Genomic DNA, 20,674 nt, shown 5'->3' with positions numbered 1-20,674 from the left:
AAACAAACCCTTTATAGTTACACTTTATTTTATAATAGCCCACTTTAAGGCCGGAACACACCAAGCCGATGCTGACGAACTAGTGGCGACGAAAGCAGACTGCGGGGTTGGCTCACATCGGCAGCGTCTATGTCCAAAGTTGGCCTGACACACCAAACCAACGCTAGACAGCCGAGTAGCACGTCCGTTCTGCGCCTGCGTGAGATGAAATGTCTTTCCGAACCAGCAGGTGGCAGTATCTGAACAGCCAATCAGAATGATCAGATGGCCCGACGGACCGACTAGCTCCGACGCCGATTCAATGTCGAATCGGCCGAAAAAAAGGCAACGAGGACCAACTTCAGCCGACGGTGCGGAACACACTGAGAAAACTTAGTCGGCCGACGAACAAAAACTGCCAGACGGCCGACCGTCGGCTTGGTGTGTTCCTGCCTTTAGACACTCTACTAACTCTAAGTAACTTGCAACTTCATGTCAACTAACTCTCATTAGAGTATTAGTAGAGTGTTAGTTTAAGGTTAGGGTTAATAGAATAAGTTGACATGTAGTTGCAAAGGACTATCAAAATGTTACAGACAATTTTTTTTTTTTTATTTTTTTATATTTATGTTAATCTTAGATTTTGATTAGTTAATTCATTATTAGCTTTTCATCAACTCACAAACCCCCTGCAATTTCCTCACAAACACCCATTTTGTGAAACCCTGCTGTAATACATACATTTATTCGGCAGTATCTGTAGTTGTTCAGGAATAACAAAGAGGAGCAGAAAAAAGGTTATACTAGTCTCATGTACTAAAACATCAGTTTCCTTAAACAGACTTTCTAAATAAAAATAAATAAATAAATAAATAAATAACATTAAATCAAGAGCATAAAAACAAGCTTCTCATAAGAACCAAAAGTCTGTGCCGGTCTACCTGTAGACATGTATAAAGTATTCCTGTAAATGAGCATTTAAAACAAAAAAATTACCTACCAAAAAGGCAGAAAATATCATCCAAAATGAAACCATGCCGGCAGTATTTCTTCTCGATCTGTTGATTTAACTGGGAAACACACTAAGATGGACTCTATGCTGGCAACAGTCATGGCAACATGGGTCTCGCTCGCTCTCTCTCTTTATAAACAGGCAGCTCAACAAAAGGCTGAATGCTGGGGAGACATGAAAAGAAAGACTCTGTGCATGAGATTCTAAAGATGCAATCTGGCTCAGAGTTATTTGCATCCGCTTATGGACATCACACACACTGGAATGAATCTTGATCCTGCAAGTTAACTTGTCTATATAAATCTTTCTACAAATGTTTTTGAGGCATTATAGATGCAATACAAACAGAAACCACACATATGCACTCAGGGATGCTGAAAACTACTTCACTGAGAAGACTGAGCAAAATGAGCACATGAGGAGGATGGCTTCATGTTATTGCACATAAAAAAATAAAATAAAAAAAGTAAATCAGGGTGAAAACCTGTTTGCAAACTGTTTTTCTTCCGAAATCTGATATATAGCCAAGTAAAAGCATATTATGAAAAATGTAGGACGGAACTTGATTGGATCATGAAAAAATGATGTTTCAGAGGCAGAACAAGTTATTACATTGTGATGCAAAATTATGAAGACAAAAAAGCTATGTTTCTATATGAGCAGATGCTTTTTTATTTTGGGATATCGCATTAAAAAAAACGCTGGATGGAAACGCCAAGATGCGCATAAATTCTAAAAATGTGCACAAAAAAACATGGGCTCATGATAAGATAATGTGTGCATAAACTACGATGGAAACACATTTACTGAATGAATCCCTCAGCACAACAAAAAAAACTCTTGTGACTTTGCCTCGGCAGAAGATGTGATTGGATAACTGGATCAACCAGAAAATCAGTTTTATTTTACACCATCTCAGATGTTGGTTTGGTGGTTCTGAAACGCCTGAGCCAAAGTCTGTCATCAAAATGGTTGGATATAATTCCCACCCAGAAGCGTCTCACATGATTGTTTTCCCAAACATTAGGCATCCGCCTCCAAACACAAGACAACATGACAGCATTTATTGTCTTTCATCTGCATGCTCTGAGACGCAAGTCATCTATGATGGAGGAAAAAAGAGCCACAGTTTCTTCCCCGATTGCATCAACTTCCATTTTTACAGATATTTTGCGCTAATTTCCAAGGAAGTGACGATTTTGTTCTCTTGGGATGGAAAGGCTGCTTAGTTAAATTAAGTTAAATTTGCAGCTTTGATTTAAAACGTAGCTACTGTCACACAGGGACTCAAATCATGAATCCCTTTTAAGAGTCCAAACAAACTGATTCACTAAAAAGAACAGACATTTCAATGCTACATACAGCATTCATTCTCACGATGCTTGTCATATAACATTGACACTGAGAGCAGAAGGTTTAATTTTCATGCTAACTATTGGAGATTAGCCTCGTTTCCCACAGTGCATTGCGCCCCTCCGCTCTTCCTCATCATACAGCACATGTCTGTTGCCATGGTTTTGATCTGAGCCCTAATAACAGCTGATGATGAGTTTCACTCTGATCTGGAAGGCAGGTGTGAATGAAAGCTTCCTGATGAGAGACACTGCGACTCTCCACCATGATTTCAATCAGAGCACACACTCATGTCTGTTAGCACAGGTGTATTCATTCAAACACATGCAATCAACAATCTGGTGTGACATTGGCTCTTTTCCAAACACTAGTGAGCTGCATTCTAATTCTAAGTTCCAAACTTGTAAATAACCACTGGAAGTTGGACATCTTCAACTTTTAGTACTTCTAAATCAGTTGCATCTGGAACACTGGATAAGACAGCAAATAAGTGAATGATTGGGCATCCCATAAATAATTGATTTGGAACTGATTTGTCCATCATTCAAATGCTACACTATAGATTCTAAGGGAGCATCACATGTATCCTTTAGAAAAAATCAGTAAAAAAAATCTAACCAAGATGTTGGACAAAGCAGGAGAAATGGTGGCTAATATTTCACTCAAAACTGAAAATTATTGCTAAAACAGTTTAATCAACTAAAATTGACAACATTACAATATATTTTTATGCACTAAATATATTTATGCTTGTTAGAGTATGGCATCATTTGTATGATATGAGCTGCTGCCTATGTCTTTGTTCCAAAATTCTCTTACAAGGTTTCTGTAACCATTAGGATGCTGCCTATCCTTGTGAAAAAGAAGTGAGCTTGTATTGCATTGGATGTGCACTTGTAGTGTACTTCAAATAAAAGTATATTTTTCAAAAAATGCTACTAGCAAACAATCTTAATGAATTAACAAACTTAAGTACACTTTTAAGTGTAATAATGTCAAATTAAATGTTTAAAGTACATTTTGAATCATTATGTTTAATGTTTTGTTGTGCTTTAAATAATTAACTTATTTTGATGTGTTGACTAACAATAATAATTATTTAAAGTTAATTTAAATGCGTAATTGCAAATATGTTTAAATACATGAGATGCAAGTGTCAGTAGAAATGACTGAAAGTTTAAAAATATACTAAAAGTATATTTCAGTCTAACATAAATACACACTTTTATCATATTTTTATCCATGTAAAGACAATAGAAATAATTCTGAATATATAAAGATGTCACATAAGGCACTCTAAAGTTCAACTAACTGTATTTATTATACATTTAAACTACTGTATATAATGCATTTATTTTATTGCAATTAATAGTAATGCATTATTGTACAGTGTCCTTGTTACACGTTACATGTAGTTACTGTAATAATAACTATAAACTATGCATAATTACATGCAACTAACCTTAAACCAAACCCTAATCCTAACCTAATCCTAATCCTATTGAAAGTACATGTAGTTTATATTAATATTACTCAGTACTTAAATGTATAATTAGAGTGAAACACTAGCACCTTAAAGTAGTTTAACCCAATTAAAATGCAATTAAATGTCTGAAAACATTACATTCAGTTCTCACTTAAAGGGTTAGTTCACCCAAAATTAAAATTCTGTCATTAATGACTCACCCTCATGTCGTTCCACACCCGTAAGACCTTCGTTCATCTTCGGAACACAAATTAAGATATTTTTGATAAATATCAGTGAGGCCTCCATTGCCAACAAGATAATTAACACTTTCAGATGCCCAGAAAGCTACTAAAGACATATTTAAAACAGTTCATGTGACTACAGTGGTTCAACCTTAATGTTATGAACTGACGAGAATACTTTTTGTGCACCAAAAAAAAGAAAAAAAAAAAAAAAGAAACAACATTCAACATTCAACAATATCTAGTGATGGGCGATTTCAAAACACTGCTTCATGAAGCTTCGAAGCTTTACGAATATTTTGTTTTGAATCAGTGGTTCAGAGTGTGAATCAAACTGCCAAAGTCACACCCCCCAGTGGTGAACTATTGAAATTTCAATTATGATGTAACGAAGCCTCATTTACTGAAATCACGTGACTTTGTCAGTTTGATACGTGCTCTGACAACTGATTCGAAACAAAACATTCGTAAAGCTTCGAAGCTTCATGAAGCAGTGTTTTGAAATCGCACATCACTAAATATTGTTGAATAAAGTGGTTATTTTGTATTTTTGGTGCACAAAAAGTATTCTCATCGCTTTATAACATTAAGATTGAACCACTAAATATGTCTTTAGTAGCTTTCTGGGAATCTGAAAGTGTTAATTATCTTGCTGGCAATGGAGGCCTCACTGATATTTATCAAAAATATCTTAATTTGTGTTCTGAAGATAAACGAAGGTTTTATGGGTGTGGAACGTCATGAGGGTGAGTCATTAATGACAGAAGGAGAGCAAGGGAGCTTACTAAGTTTCAAACCAGATATAATAATAATAAAAAAAAAAAAAAAACAATCCTATCATGACAAATTTCAGAATAGTTCAGCATGCTACTGAATACGTCAGTGTTGTGTATTTTGTCTGTGCAGAATAGATCTGCGCTACATGCTGCTGTGAGCACACAAGACATACTGCTGAAGCACAAATATTATACATGAAATTACCCATAGCAGATCTAGACAGGTGGAGCTGGGGGAGGTGGAGGGTTTCTGATAGGATGTTGCAAGACTTGTTTATAGCAAACACTGAACCAAAATATTTAAATGTGGATTAGCAAACTCACAGATGCAATCAGTAGAGACCAATCAGTTTGTGCCATTTTATGAATAATGTGATTGCAAGCAGACTGCATTAATAAGCTATCAGTCTGCGCCATCTAGAGTTTCATGACAGAACTATAAATATATACTGTTTAAACTGAAGACGGAAAATATTAGGACTTGTTAATGTGATGAAGTACATCTTTGGTTACACTGCTAGTAGTAAATGTTTATTTATTTTTTTAAATGAAGTCGTTATTGACACTAGTTTGTTAAATGTCATTTTCAAAAAAATTCAGAGAAAAGCTTTACCATCATTTGTTAGCAGACACCACTGTTTGATAGTTTAATTCATGCAATGCCATTCAAACATTTCTAAGTGTGACTGAAGAGTCCAAACACATTTTGGATCCTCTGTACATTCATGCTCAAAAGCAAACTGTATATCCATGAAATATTGACATTATGGAATCATCAGCAAATAATCCTAAATAAATGTGACCCTTACCTGTAATGCCACTGAAATCCCAGTGAGACGACCTTAGACATGACCTGGTTAAAACAGTCGCACATATAGATTAATCCCATTTGCATGATAGTCACCTTTGCCTATTGACTTCTGAACGTAACTCCTAGCTGTGACCCGGCTTTCATCGGCATCAGCGGCCAATGACCACATCACAAACTCAATTAGCTGCTGTCTGTCCCCAGGGCTGCCTTCAACAACACCGAGCCATGTTCAGCAGCGCTCTCTCATGTAAATGCATAGACTGCTTCAAAGGCGAAGCTGTGTGGAAATAAATAGTGTCACTGGTTCTTGTCAGAGCGTAACATGCGACAGACAGATAATCACCGCATCCCACAATCCTATTTCCAGCTCCTGATTACCCTGCTTTATTTAGACAGTGTGAATAAGCCCTGGGCCTCCATTGCCTCCATTGCCAATCCATTCTCTCACTGTCTCCATTTGGAATCGATATTCAATTTGGTCAGACACTATAAATATTTTGGCTTTTTAATTATTTTAATTTTTACTTTATTATAAGGTTCTCAAGAGGAATAATGAAACCAAAATCAAAAGTTGTATCTGTTAATATTAATTAATGGACCTAAGCTCAAATGAACTAACAATGAACAGTACTTTTATTAACTAACATTAACAAAGATGATTAAATGCTGTTTCAAATGTATGCTCATTGTTAGTTAATGTTAGTTAATGCTTCAGCTAACATTAACTAATGGGAATTTATTGTAAAGTGATACCAAATTTTCTAGTTGCTCTTTTCCATAAAACAAATGTGAAGGTCACAATGACAAAGTCTTTTAAAATGTGTCTATATCATTTGTGTTCTCAACCCACAAAAGAAAGAATTTTAGTTATTATTCACTGAAAATCTTCCCCTGCTGTATCTCTCACATACAATATGACGCTAGAAGGACATTTGCTCATGATGAGACACATGAAAACCAATGAAGTTTGATGTCACTGATGTTAAACTTGACATATCGTAACTAATGACTAATATAAAAATAGCTATTTGATTTGGGAGTTGCAGTCAAGTGCAAGTCTTGAGTGAGTGAGTAACTTTTATTTCAGGGTGTTCATCATAGGACTTCAGAAAATCTGGGCCCAATTGCAATAAACCCCTTACGAAAACCCTTAGTTATATTAGAAAGTGTATTTTAGTAACTGGCTGCTGGAATATGGTTCATAGACTGTATGGATTAGTTTGTATGAGACTTTATATTGCTTGGTATTACAGCTGGCTAGTTGGGAGGGGAAGTTTCAACACAAAAAGTGAAGTCAAAAGCTATTTTCAGGTACTCTGCATCATCATTTGGTTCTACTTTAAGCACTCCGACCACACCTACAACAATCCAGTATTTAGTTCCTCATTGTCTTGGAATTTCGTCACATGGTAGAGTTTTATACACAATGCTAAATTCCTCAATAATCAATAACAGTTCCACAAATCGACCAACAGGGCTACAGGGAATGTTCTGGGTGCAAAACAAGTTAAACCTGTGAATTCTTGGATATGCGTTTCCAGTGTAACTTCAGTGGGTGGATTTGTCTGTATGTACAGTACTTGTGTGGATAGTTTCATCCTTTACACGAATGTCCTTTACACAAATCATACAAAAGTTATTGTGTTTACCATATTTGACAGGTGTTAAAAGATTGGATATAACTTTACACAGGCAAGGTTAACAATCAATTTCATGTTAAGTCTCATGTTAACACATAATGCTGTTAAAATGTGAGGATTTTAACATTTGCACCACATACTTCCATTGTAAGGGTAATGCTGTAAAGTCAAATGAGATTGTGTCACAAATGCCACTGACAGAGTTTAACTTGTATTGAACATTCCTTCTCAGAATCAGGCCCACGCGGCATGGCTCGGGCATGAATATCATATGTTCCCTACACAATCGATAAAGATTGATTATTTTCCACCATTTCTGTATGCTGAAGGTGGCTACATTTAACAAATGATGTACTAAAGACCTTTAGTATTGTTTTTTATTTTGTACTTGTCCATGCTTGTTTTCTCACTTCTCAGTGAAATAAAGTCTTCAGATTGTGAAGATGAAAATCTACAAATATTATTTTAATTTCAGACATATATTTTATTTGTGAATCTTACAAAATACCACGTGCAGCTCACATTTCACCCCAAAAATGTTTGTTTTTCCCATAGTTTAATGTCCATAATTCATATTATTGTAATACAATTACAGTAATGATTTTATAAATTATTATAAATTAAAAGCAGACAACAAATACTATACCACAATTCAAATAATATTATGTTTTCCCCTATTATTTAAATAAGAAAGAGATTTTTTTTATTGTATTACGTTAATAAGAATCTATCAAGTAAAATGTGCTTGTCATGACAATATGGTCACAATGCAAAAAATCTTAATGGTGCTAAAATTGGCTTCTTTTAAAAAAGTTAAATAAATACATTTCATACTTTTTCCTAAAATGCACAGAACATGTGGGTAGCACCATTCATTTTTGCTACCCAACAAATTTTAAATGCTACAAACATGTTAAAGGTGCCATCGAATGGAAAATTGAATTTACCTTGGCATAGTTGAATAACAAGAGTTCAGTACATGGAAATGACATACAGTGAGTCTCAAACACCATTGATCCTCCTTCTTTTATAAATCTCATTTGTTTAAAAGACCTCCGAAGAACAGGCGAATCTCAACATAAAACCGACTGTTACGCAACAGTCGGGATCATTAATATGTATGACCCCAATATTTGCATATGCCAGCTCATGATTGAGGCATTAGACAAGGGCAGCCAGTATTAACGTCTGGGTCTGTGCACAGCTGAATCATCAGACTAGGTAAGCAAGCAAGAACAATAGCGAAAAATGGCAGATGGAGCGATAATAACTGACATGATCCATGATATCAAGATATTTTTAGTGATATTTGTAAATTGTCTTTCTAAATGTTTCGTTAGCATGTTGCTAATGTACTGTTAAATGTGGTTAAAGTCACCATCGTTTCTTACTGTATTCACGGAGACAAGAGCCATCGCTATTTTCATTTTTAAACACTTGCAGTCTGTATAATTCATAAACACAACTTCATTCTTTATAAATCTCTCCAACAGTGTGTAATGTTAGCTTTAGCCACGGAGCACAGCCTAAAACTCATTCAGAATCAAATGTAAACATCCAAATAAATACTATACTCACATGATCCGATGCATGCATGCAGCATGAATGACGAACACTTTGTAAAGATCCATTTGAGGGTTATATTAGCTGTGTGAACTTTTAAGGCAAGCGCGAGCTCCGGGGGCGGGGAGCGTGAGGAATTAAAGGGGCCGCAGCCTGAATCAGTGCATAGTTAATGATGCCCCAAAATAGGCAGTTAAATAAATTAATGTAAAAAAATCTATGGGCTATTTTGAGCTGAAACTTCACAGGCACATTCAGGGGACACCTTAGACTTATATTACATCTTGTAAAAAAACGTTCGATGGCACCTTTAAAGTGCGCCTCTTATGCTGTTTTAACCCCCTGCTTTTCTGAAAGCTATTCTGCTTTAATTGGTCAGATGACCCAGTCTGTTGTGATTGGTCTACTCTGCCTTGATTGGTCAGATGGCCCAGTCTGTTGTGATTGGTCTACTGCTTACAGCGTGTGTTGGAAACCAAATGCCCATTGGCATATCTGAATCTCAACTCTTGACTTGATGCGTATAGTATCAGTGACAATGTTGTTTGCAGGCAGCCAATGAAGACATAGGCTGGCATTATGCAAATTTGTTACAAACCTACTTACATTTGTGCCGGAAGTAAGACTGCAATTACTAACAACTTGTTTCAGGAAGTTAAGAATTGCTTCTTTTGTTTAGGAGACAATACCTCCATTTATCTGCACTTTGATCTTTGAAACTTTGCAGACCTTTTACATTCACAAACAGCTATATTACATGAAAGGTAATATCCGAAAAAGCATAATAGGGACACTTTAACATAAAATTTTCCTGGAATGACTGAATGATGGGCTGGAAGTATACTGTGATAAGAAGACAAGTAATTTATTTTGGTTTGAGGAAACAATCGCTGAGATAAAGATTAGAATTCTTATCACTGAGAGAGTGTTTACTCTAATAATAAGAGGGTGGATGCTTTTCTAGGACTGATATTGTGTTGTTGCTTAACTGCCAAAGACAATGAGCAACAAGAAGACAAGAACCAACCAAAAGGATCCCAAAACACTGACACACAGTGTGCAACCTTTTTTCCTGGAAATCAAGTCGCAAGTGAAAGAAACATAAAGCAGCAAACACAGCTGACCATCAGCTGGCTCAAGTCTACCTCTAGGGCTCTGGGTAAAAGCTACATAGACAATGTAATTCAGTTCCATAGACTTGAGTGGACAACAGGGCAACAAAGTGGAATATACCCCATGGGTTCAACTGTCCTGGTTTCTAACCACAGAGTAAATGATACCCCTCGGCTCACATCTACCCGACAATGCTTCCATTACACAGCAGGGAAATCGCCAAGCCGCTAACATGCTTTCTACTTCCCATTAAGATATAATGTCAGAACACAACACCGCTTCACCTGTTGATGATTATGTGCAGATAGCTGTATTCTTGTATCATTTACAAGCAACAGGATATGGATGGATAGTTTGTTGGATAATACTGTTGTGAATGGTAGTTGTGTAATCTAAGGCCAAAACCATGAGGGAGATGTCTTGGTTATGAAATATTTGAGTTCTGTTTTGAAAACTCTTTATATGTTCACAAAAGCAATATGATCTGGAATCACAGTTTGAAGAGATCCAAGGATAGACACTGTAACGTTTTTTAAAAGAAATGGTTTTATCTGGATTCTTTGCTCTTCTTCCTGGACGCAAATCATGCCACCCACCCAACTTTCATATTTTCATAATGTTATATAATTTCACGAGCATTGGTCCGGTGTCCAGTAATGGCTTTCCTTTTATCATTTGGATCCATATTTCAGGATATGGTTTTTTAGAGGTCATATTTGTCTAACCTCATTTCGAAGAGGTTAAGGGAATGTAAGGGAGCCTGTCTTTCCTCTTTTCCCATTCAGTAATTAGCAAGTGAGTTGACCTGTTGTGATTGTTGAAACTAAAGGCCACCACATTCAATCAATACGATTCTGGATTAGCTGTTATTAAGTGTCACTAGTTGATTGGTAGAAAGAACATACTCTTTTCACACTACTCTTGAACATTTTATTCCTAGTTTCAGAGGTTTGAAATGTTTAATACATGGCAGAACCATTCTTAACGCCGTCTGATGAAAATTACACAGAAAATTGTAAGACCTGGTATAACTTGGTATAATCTTATTACCTAGTTACTACACAATTTCCAGGAGTTATGGTGCAACATCATGATTTCATGAGAAAATGTATTTTGTAATTTCATATGATGTTTTTCATAGGAAAACCCATGATTTGTAATTCAAAACGTAAGCATAAACTGCCACCCCAAACCCTTAGTGAGTTGTGCGCATGTCATATGAAAACATTTGAATTTGTCACCAACTTTCCAAAACATAAAATATTTATGTATTTGTCATGAGACTGTTGGATTAGTTTTCAGAGGAAGAATTTACAATACTTGCTTTTAAAATTCGATTGTTTTATATTATGCTTATTTTCAGTGTCTGTGAAATGTTATAAAATCTGAGGTATATGGCACCACCTCCCAAACAGCCGACTTCATTCTAACCTTTTTTTTTTTTTGTTGCTTTTTCCTGTTTTTTCTTTTTATTTTCAACACTATTTAAATGCCTCTAGTCATATTACCTGCTTTGCTAGTATGTGTTGCCCTGGCAATTTCTGATTGTTTTTTTTTTTTTTTCACCCTGGTGTTTCTGGTTTTGACCTCATTGATTTACTTCTACATTTGGATTCTTGCCTGCACCCTCAACATTTGTATCTTGGATTGTTCTCTAAACGCATCTCTGCATCTTAAATATCTTTCAGCCCTGTTACAAATATTTGGTTCTTGATTACATTTGGACTACATTTGGAGAAATTCTAAAAACAAAGGCTTAAAATGTTTTGCTACTAAATTTGTGTCTTCTGTACAACCTTTCACAGTCACAGCTTCAGATGACACACCTACAGATCATCCACAGTCTACAGTTTGCAAACCACTCAAAACCAAATGCATGCAAATAGTGACCTGATCCAGCAAAATGAGTCACAGTGACCCAAATTTCAAAATTGAGATTTTGGTATCAATTAAAAGATGAGGTAATAAGCTTTAAAATGATATCCTAGTCAAAGTCATACCTTGAATGGTTTTAAAGATATACCCATTTGAATTATGGTTGTCTGCCCTCTTTTTCCAATTGAAAACCTGAGAAAATCGCTTTTAACGTTTTTTGCCATTTTTTTGTTGATATCTTCCAAAATCCATTGCATTTAAAGGGATAAACTATTTATTTTACAGCTTAATTTGACCAAAGACATTTTTATATATAGAAATGCTATTAAACCAGGCTGAAGCTCAAATTATTTTAAAGTATTTATTTGAATTAATATTTTATAAGGTACTTTTACAAAGATTTACTAAAATCAGAAAGATTGAACAGAGGTGCTACATTTTTGTTTGAGAGAGAGGGTGTGTGTAGGTTATCTCGTAAGCGAAATCTTCATCAAATGACAGAAAACATGGCTCTCCATCGTTGAGTTTACACCCTTTACAGCAAAAGGCACATATTTTGGCTAACTTGACATCTCGATCACCGCTAACTGATTCACAACTAGACATTGAGGAGATCTGCTAGCTTGTTTACACAGAGCGCAACGCTAGTCTGACAGGAGGATGGCTGGACCGATCGCGTGCCTGTCAGTCGAAATGGGGCTTCCCATTGATAAAAATCAGCGTTTATGTCAGTGTGTTTACATTTCTAAGCTTTTTGATTGGTTCTATACAACGTGTAACACCATATTTGGAGAGCAGATACGTTTCAGGGGATACTGGGAAATGCTCATAAGTGACGAGAGGAGTTCCATGTCAAATTTAATAGCCATTTAAATACCTTTACTCAATTATCTGGACTACGAAACTTTGGGAGATTATTTTTGAAAGTCTGTTCTTTGAAATTAGCTTAAAAAAAACAAAAAACGATTTTTTTCATTGTTTTTCCACATTATCGGCCCATATCTTAAAATAGAACGTTGCGACTTCCGACTCATTTCGCCAGAGCGGGACACATATATGGAAGCCTGTTTCCGCTATGAAATAAAAAATAAAAGGTAATTGCGACTTTTTATCTCACAATTCTGACTTTTTTTTTTTTTCGCAGAATTGCGAGATATAAACTCACAATTGCGAGTTATAAAGTCAGAATTGCGTGATATACAGTGAGAATTGCATGATCTAAAGTCAGAATCGTGAGTTATAAAGTCAGAATTGTGAGATATAAACTCACAATTGCGTGATACAAAGTCAGAATTGCAAGTTATAAAGTCAGAATTGCAAGTTATAAAGTCAGAATTGTGAGTTATAAAGTCAGAATTGCATGATATAAACTCGCAATTGCATGTTATAATGTCCAATTGTGAGGGGAAAAAAGACTGTCGTTTTTTCTGACTGACGAGTTTATATCTCACAGTTCTGACTTAATAACTTGGAAATGCATTTTATAAAGTCAGAACTGCGAGATATAAACACAATTCTGAGAATTGTGAGTTTATATAATGCAATTCTAACTTTATAAAACATAATTGTGAGTTTATATCATGCAATTCTGACTTTATAACTTGCAACTGCGAGTTTAAATGTCGCAATTCTGAGAAAAAAAGTCATAATTGCGAGTTTATATCTCACAATTCTAACTTTATAAGACACAATTGCAAGTTTATATCTCACAATTCTGACTTTTTTCTCAAATTACCTTATTTATTTGTTATTTAGTGGCGGAAACAAGCTTCCATATAAAAATGCCCTGGATTTGGTCGATGGAGTTTTTTTTTATTTCTTTTTCTTTTTTTTCTTTTTTTTTACTGAAATTATGATTATGAAGTCTGCTATTTTAATCTGTGTATTCTGCACAGCCTGTTGTAAATGGACCTGCTGCATCATTATCTGAATACCATTTTCATATGTATTACTACACTGAAAAAAACAAAATAACATTTACTTAATATTTCTTTTGCAAGTTTTTGCATGCATATTTTTAAAGTAAATTTCACATATGGAATTAACTAAGTTATGTAAAATTAACAAAGAAAATAAGTAACTTATAGGCCGGTTAAAGTTTGTTGAGTAGTTTCTACTTAGTTTACTTTGCAATACTGTTTCATGTACATTTTTTCTTAAACAATATAACTAAATTAAGCCATGCAGAACATCTAAGTAAATAATACAGCAGCTATTGTGTAGACACCATATCTACATAATAGAAGTAATGTGGTACCCACCCAAACACAGAGACCTCAATACTTTGTACACAATACATAATAATGGCAACTTTCGTTGGATCATTTTTGAGTATGAATGTGTCATACTGAGTAAAAAATGAGCAAAAGATCTCACAAAACAGCAACTTACTAAACCTAACAACAAAAGTAATGATAAAATACAGTAATGATAAATACAGCTGGAAAACAATGAAAAATGCAACCTTATTAAATATTCATGCCCCAATGCATGATGTGAACTAGGAATGCTTCGATCAGGATTTTTGCAGCTGATACCGATTACAGATTTTTTGTCATCATGATCGGCCGATGCCGATCCCGATCATTCCAGCTTTATATAAGTAATAATTAAGCTCTCTGTTGAATGTCAGTGGTTTTTCCCCAGATACAGTAAGTAATACCACAGACGTGATTTACAGTAATGCTTTAGATTGTTTTAATTGAGAATCAAATAACTAAGCACAACAAATATTGCTTTTACAATTAATATTTTAATAGGCCTTTAAAAACAGGGCTTATGCAAAACACTATCCATATTAGGATACTCTGGTTTATTATGGAGCCTATAAGACTTAAAGGGATAGTTCACCCAAAAATGAAATTTCTGTCATCATTTACTCACCTTCAAGTTGTTCCAAACCTCTATGAATTTCTTTCTTCTGCTGAAGAAAGAGGTTTGGAACAACTGTTTCCCGAAACTATACTAACATTACTATAGTTATTATAACACACGATAATTAATGCTTCACCTACATGTCAGCTAACTCTCATTAGAGTATTAGTTGAGTATTAGTAGACTGTTAGGGTTAGTAGAGTAAGTTGACATTTGGTTGCAAAGTTACTTATAGTCAGTAGAATGTCTGTTGGGGAGCATCACAATAAAGTGTTATCAGATATTAAAGCTGCAGTCCGCGATTTTTCCTCTTTGTCGCCATCTCTTGTTTGAAACCTGCAATTGCAGTCATATGCGGAACAATTATCTGTACGCGTGTTGTGTGTCGGCACAGCTCATCAGCGTGGATGAATCTAATGCTTGCTGTCAGTCACCGCACCAATGGATACTGTACTTCAGAATCATTCTACGTCTTGAAAGTATGACCAATATAAGAATTTTCACTGGAAAATATCATCTAAGTAAGTAACATTTCTGCCACTTTTGTTCTGACCAACTGAGGAAAAAAGCATTAGGCCTACAATAAATTGCGCTGACAATGATGATTAAATCTAACGTTATACTTTGCTCTCAAATTGTTAATGTTAACAACATCAGCATTGAGTGACTGTGTATTTAGTGTGTATTAGCGTTACCTGTAGATTTCAATTTCTGTAGCCACTCTGCAGTCCAAAGTCTTTTGCTTTTTGACTATGGGTGAATCTCCAGTTGTCACTGATGATTGTCATTTGGACCTTTCTGGATTACAATCCGCCATCAAAATGATAAGTTTAATTATTTCAGCTGCTGTGAGAAAAGGCTATAAATGATCCACTACCAGCAGCGTCCAACTAGCCTGGATGGGACTCCTTCCTTTCTGTTTACGGACGTGACGTAATGACGCACAGACTAACTGCTGCATGCTCAAATTTCCCGCGGAAATCCACCATGTTGCTCTTATTATAAAGCATTATTACAAGCTTACCATTGTGAATCGAACTAAGATAATGAGATAGTTTTGAACACTGGCTGGTTATGTACTTGCTTAAAAATTGATTTTGGATAATTTTTAACCAAAAAAAGTTATGGACTGCAGCTACTAATCTACTAATACTCTAGTGAGAGTTGATTGATAAGCAGGTACAGCATTGCTTATAATCAACAGAATGTCTAAAGGGGACCATCAAAATAAAGTGTAACAGATGTTTGATTCATCGCGGGTTCCCTCATACGTCATACTCCGGAGTTCCCTTGCGCCTTTTACACACGTGCACACTTCAAAAATGGAGCTGATTGTTGACACGCTAAAATATATAGATAAAAATGTAGATTTAAATAGAATAAAAGAATGTACTGAACATTAGCTTGCCTAAAAACATGATCTATTTAAGTCCACATGCCATTTAACAAGAAACAGAGCTGCAGTTTCAACCACGTAAGTTTGTGAAGCTGTTTGCGAATGTTCGTTGGAACTATGTTTTCGGGAAATGCCAAATTGATGAACAATGTTGGTAACAACAGAACTTGAGACTACAGTTGCTTTAAGGGAAACACATCCCTTCTTGGTAATCTCTGTCATTCGTTGATCTTTCTGGTTTTCCACACAGTAAATCTGAATCAATAGAGAACATCTGTGCTAGACTGTGGTGCACTGTAAGCTTTGCCCATGGATCACAGTGGCTCAGGAATGCTGAGTATATGAGATTTTGCATTCAACCTGATTTTTCTCTTTATATTCCATGCACAAAGTGAGCAGATTAACATGTTATTTTAAAATCCAGCTATTTCCCATGGGCCCTTTTTAGAACAAACTGATTAGATAACAGGCATGTTTTTCTGAGAATCCTTCAAATGACATTTCAGTGCCACTCTAATCAATAAACTCCCATCAGTGTGCATCTGCACCTCAAATGCATGCATCCATCAGACAATGATGAGCTCTACAATCTCTGCCATGCAAACTGATGCTAACTGAACTGCTGAAGTAAACAGGAAATATGCATTTTGCCAGTTGCTACAAAATTACAGTGCATTTGACAGGCACAATTTTGTTCTTTGAACAGATATGCATGATTAATTCTCTTGCAAATAATGTGCCTGTTTCACCTGTATTTTATTTACACAAGACATAGTGACTGATATAACAGGTGCAATCTTGCGTGCAATAAAAGAAGAGGTCACCTGCACTGTCTGGGACACATGCAGTGTAATGCTGCAAGGGATATCAGGACCACTGCAGCTGCCTCTTTCAGACCTCAATGCATTGATTCAAGCTACACTCTTATTAATCTTTATAGACAAAACACACATAAATGAACAACCAGTGTAGCAAATCATCAGCTGAATGCCAGGTATCATGTTATTATTCACATGTTTCTAATGATATAAAAAGGAAGGTTACCTCTCACCAGTGGACAGCATCAAGTGTGTATCAGTTCCTCAGCTGTAGACTGTAAGCTGAAACCGTCACTGTGCGAATATTGTGATACGGATGAGTCTGTACTGAAGTCAGTGCGATGTAAATGCGTCAGTGCATCACTCTCAGATGCACGCGCTGCTGCAGCAACTTTGACATTGAGCGCTTTAACGCACTGGGCGCTTCTACTGGCGTCCAGCTCGCGCGGAACGTTTAGATCTCTTTCTGCACGTCTCTCTCTCTCTCTCTCACGCGCGCGCGCACACAGTATACTGTCTCTCTCTCGCTCGCTCGCGTCTTTCTTTCTCTCGCGCTCAGCACGCGCCCGCTGAATAATGAATGACTAAAGCAGCACTGGAGCTGCATGGACGTTTCTCTCTCGTTCTAGTGCAATCAGGAACTAATCACAATGAGTCGAGCGCTTTGCTCGGGTTACAGCTCTCCTATTCAATCTGGCCCCCATCCTGCCTTTGTTTCCACTCTAGCAAACAAAAACGCAGGGGGTCAACAGTGAAATATTGAAAGCCGAGGGCATTTTTTTTGCACATTCTCTAGAACAATTAAGTTGTGCAACAATGTCCCGCTGAGGACTCATTAAAGGAAAAGTTACAAGACTTCAAAGAATCTGAAGAATGTCTTCATCACTCATGCCTGGATAATCAAATCATACCTCCTCAGCGATTTATCAAAGGTTTTCAAAAATCACTTTGTAATAACTTTAATCAATGCCGGTCAAGAACATGTCCAGGTCAGATTTGACCCCAGAAATAATAAAAAATAAAAGTATTAATTAAATAAATAAATAAACTCTTGGTAAATATTAATGAATAATGCATTACAGTAGTGAAAAATAATGAGAACAAACATTTAGAATAAAAAGTGATGCAAATTGCAAATCACAATGCAAACAATATTAATGTCTTACACATATGCTTGATTTCATGCAAAATAGCTTATAATTTATTATTTTCTTATGTTTCTTATGCTTGAGGTTAAATATGAACTAGGCATGTTTTCGTGAGATTCAGATATGATGTTTAACAACAATTCAAATAGAAATGATCATGAATTCATATTTGAACTACTTATCTGTAATTATTATTTTTTTAATAGTATCTTGAAAAGGTATATTATATTGTGGTGAGTTCAGTTACATTAATGTAATCTTAATTAAAATGCTAAAAGAAACACTGAAAGATGTACATCCTTAAAATTATATTACATTTTTAAGTTCATTTATTTTTATTACTACAGAGGTGATAAATATCAACCTAGATACAAGGGTCTTTGAGTAGTGTCCTGGACAAAGGGGGCTTTGAAATCAAAAACAATGTGAACCACTAGTCACTGTGAGTCACCTCACTAACCACTGATCTAGTGACAATCATTGTCATGCAGTTCATAAACTTTTTTCATACTTTCTCAGTTACTCCCACCAGAGAAGACTTTTATAATTCTCTTATAATATAATAACCCTAATAATTCTGGGGAAAAAATGCACCAATTTCATGTAGAGGCGCACAATGCTGCTATTCAACTAGGAAACAGATTGTGAAGCTTACCGGTACCTTCATAACTTCTCACTGATCATTTTAACAGCTCACTGAAGTTATAATTACAGCAGAATAATATACCAGCATCAGGAATTCTGTCCAGATGCAAACAAATCCATTCACATCCTACTAAGTAAGGTGTAATGCATTTGAACATTCTGATTATACTTATAATCCTGGCATTGGTTTATGAAGTTTGAAGTTACAATATAAACCACCTCAGACATACTGAAATACAGTGTATATATTACAGGTGGCCCTGTGAATGTGATCACCATTAGACTTACCAGAGGGTCTGAAGTTCGTGCAGTCGCTGCAGGATACAGTCCATTCTCTGCTGTCAGCAGCACTGATCGCGCCTTTTCACTGCCTGCAACAAAACATCACCCAATCATTTATGAAGCGCATTATTATAACTTACAACCATCCATCCATCCATCTTTCATTTGTCCTGTGCAGGTTTGCGGGGATTCTGGATTAAAAACAACCTCATCTATTTACTGTACTCCTATTACCTGGAGTCATGCCAAGATATCAACAAAAAAGAATCCAGTTGTACGTCACAATACTGTGGTCAACCCAGTAATATCTTGTTGAGTGAGTTATTATCAGTGTTGGGGACAGTTTTAAAATTAATGCATTACTCCCTAAAAAGAGTAACTAATTGCATTACTTAGTTACTTTTTATGAAAAGTAATGTGTTATGTTACTTTTTCTTACGTGGGCTGGGCTTGCTTTCTTGTCTTTTAATAATATTATAAAAAACAAAATCTCGGCACTTACTCACAATTTCTCTCAACATGGGGACAGGAGAGCTGTCAGTCCACAAATGAGACAGCAAAGTAACTTGCGTTACTCATTTAAAGAAGTAACTCAGATATTTTACTTAAAAGTAATGCATATCTTTACTAATTACTTGGAAAAAAGTAATCTGATTACATAACTCACATTACTTTCATTACCCCCAACACTGGTTATTTGTGTTCAATTAAAATAAATTGATGCTATAGTAACACTTCATTTTACAGTGTCCCTGTTACTACATGTAATTACTTAGTAATAACATTAAATTATGCATAATTACAAGGAACTAACCCTAATATTACTCAGTACTCATGTGTGTAATTACATTGTAACAATGGCACAAAGTGTAATCGATGCTATCATTTAGATCAGATGAAGTAATTATTGAGGAGGATGTAAGGTCACAGTGCATGTGTTTATGATAGCAGCCCACACACAGGCTTAGGGTCAAAGGTCAAGTTAATGTAGTGGGTTTGAAATGTTAAATATGCTGTCTCACCATATTCCTGCCACACACACACACACACACACACACACACACACACACACACACACACACACACACACACACACACACACACACACACACACCATGTATGTTAATTACATATTAAATACCTGACATTATAAAGTCGGTCATGAGTCAGTACTTGATTCTTAAAGGGACAGTTCGGCCCAAAATGAAAATTCTGTAATCATTTACTCACCCTAATGTTGTTCCAAATCCATAAGAATTCATCTTTGAAACCCAAATTAAGATATTTTTAATGAAACTTGAGAGATTTTTGTCCCTCCATTGAAAGTCCAGCTAGTTAAAACTTAGAAGGTCCAAAAGAGTCTTACAGGTGTTTGAATACATATGAATCAAGAGGTTTAATCCAAATCATGTGAAGAGATATGGTCACTTTATATGATGAACAGATTTAATGTAGGCTTTTATTTAGACTCACTAAGTCTTACCGGTTTGGAATGACATGAGGGTAAGTAAATGATGACAGAATTTTCATTTTTGGATGAACTATCCCTTTAATGCTATATGTGAGCATGTTTGTTGAAACAGACTCTCTACTAATGAAGGAGCTTTGATAAATAGCTGTGAATGTTGTTAGATAGATATAGTCAGCATCTTCTCTCAGTGTGTGTTCTAGTATATTCT

The 20,674-nt window shown here is 35.7% G+C and overlaps 1 protein-coding gene and 1 long non-coding RNA gene across 6 annotated transcripts in view; both read right to left on the bottom strand.

The window, feature by feature from the left end:
- LOC125255442 (A-kinase anchor protein 2) overlaps nt 1–20,674 on the bottom strand; it is a 127,544-nt gene that overhangs the window by 32,495 nt on the left and 74,375 nt on the right. For all 5 annotated transcript variants that reach the window (XM_048170719.1, XM_048170752.1, XM_048170735.1 and 2 more), the window contains one exon: nt 19,002–19,084. In XM_048170719.1, coding sequence (XP_048026676.1) covers nt 19,002–19,084 — 83 coding nt within the window. The remainder of the gene's footprint in view (nt 1–19,001; nt 19,085–20,674) is intronic.
- Nucleotides 320–8,273, bottom strand: LOC125255476. The gene is made up of 3 exons (XR_007181912.1): nt 5,640–8,273; nt 980–1,155; nt 320–736 (listed from the first exon to the last, which is right to left on the bottom strand). It is a non-coding gene; the product is annotated as an uncharacterized LOC125255476 (long non-coding RNA).

This window comes from Megalobrama amblycephala, linkage group LG2 (assembly GCF_018812025.1).
Source record: "Megalobrama amblycephala isolate DHTTF-2021 linkage group LG2, ASM1881202v1, whole genome shotgun sequence".
Classification (NCBI taxonomy): Eukaryota; Metazoa; Chordata; class Actinopteri; order Cypriniformes; family Xenocyprididae; genus Megalobrama; species Megalobrama amblycephala.
This window is presented reverse-complemented; position numbering and strand designations above follow the sequence as displayed.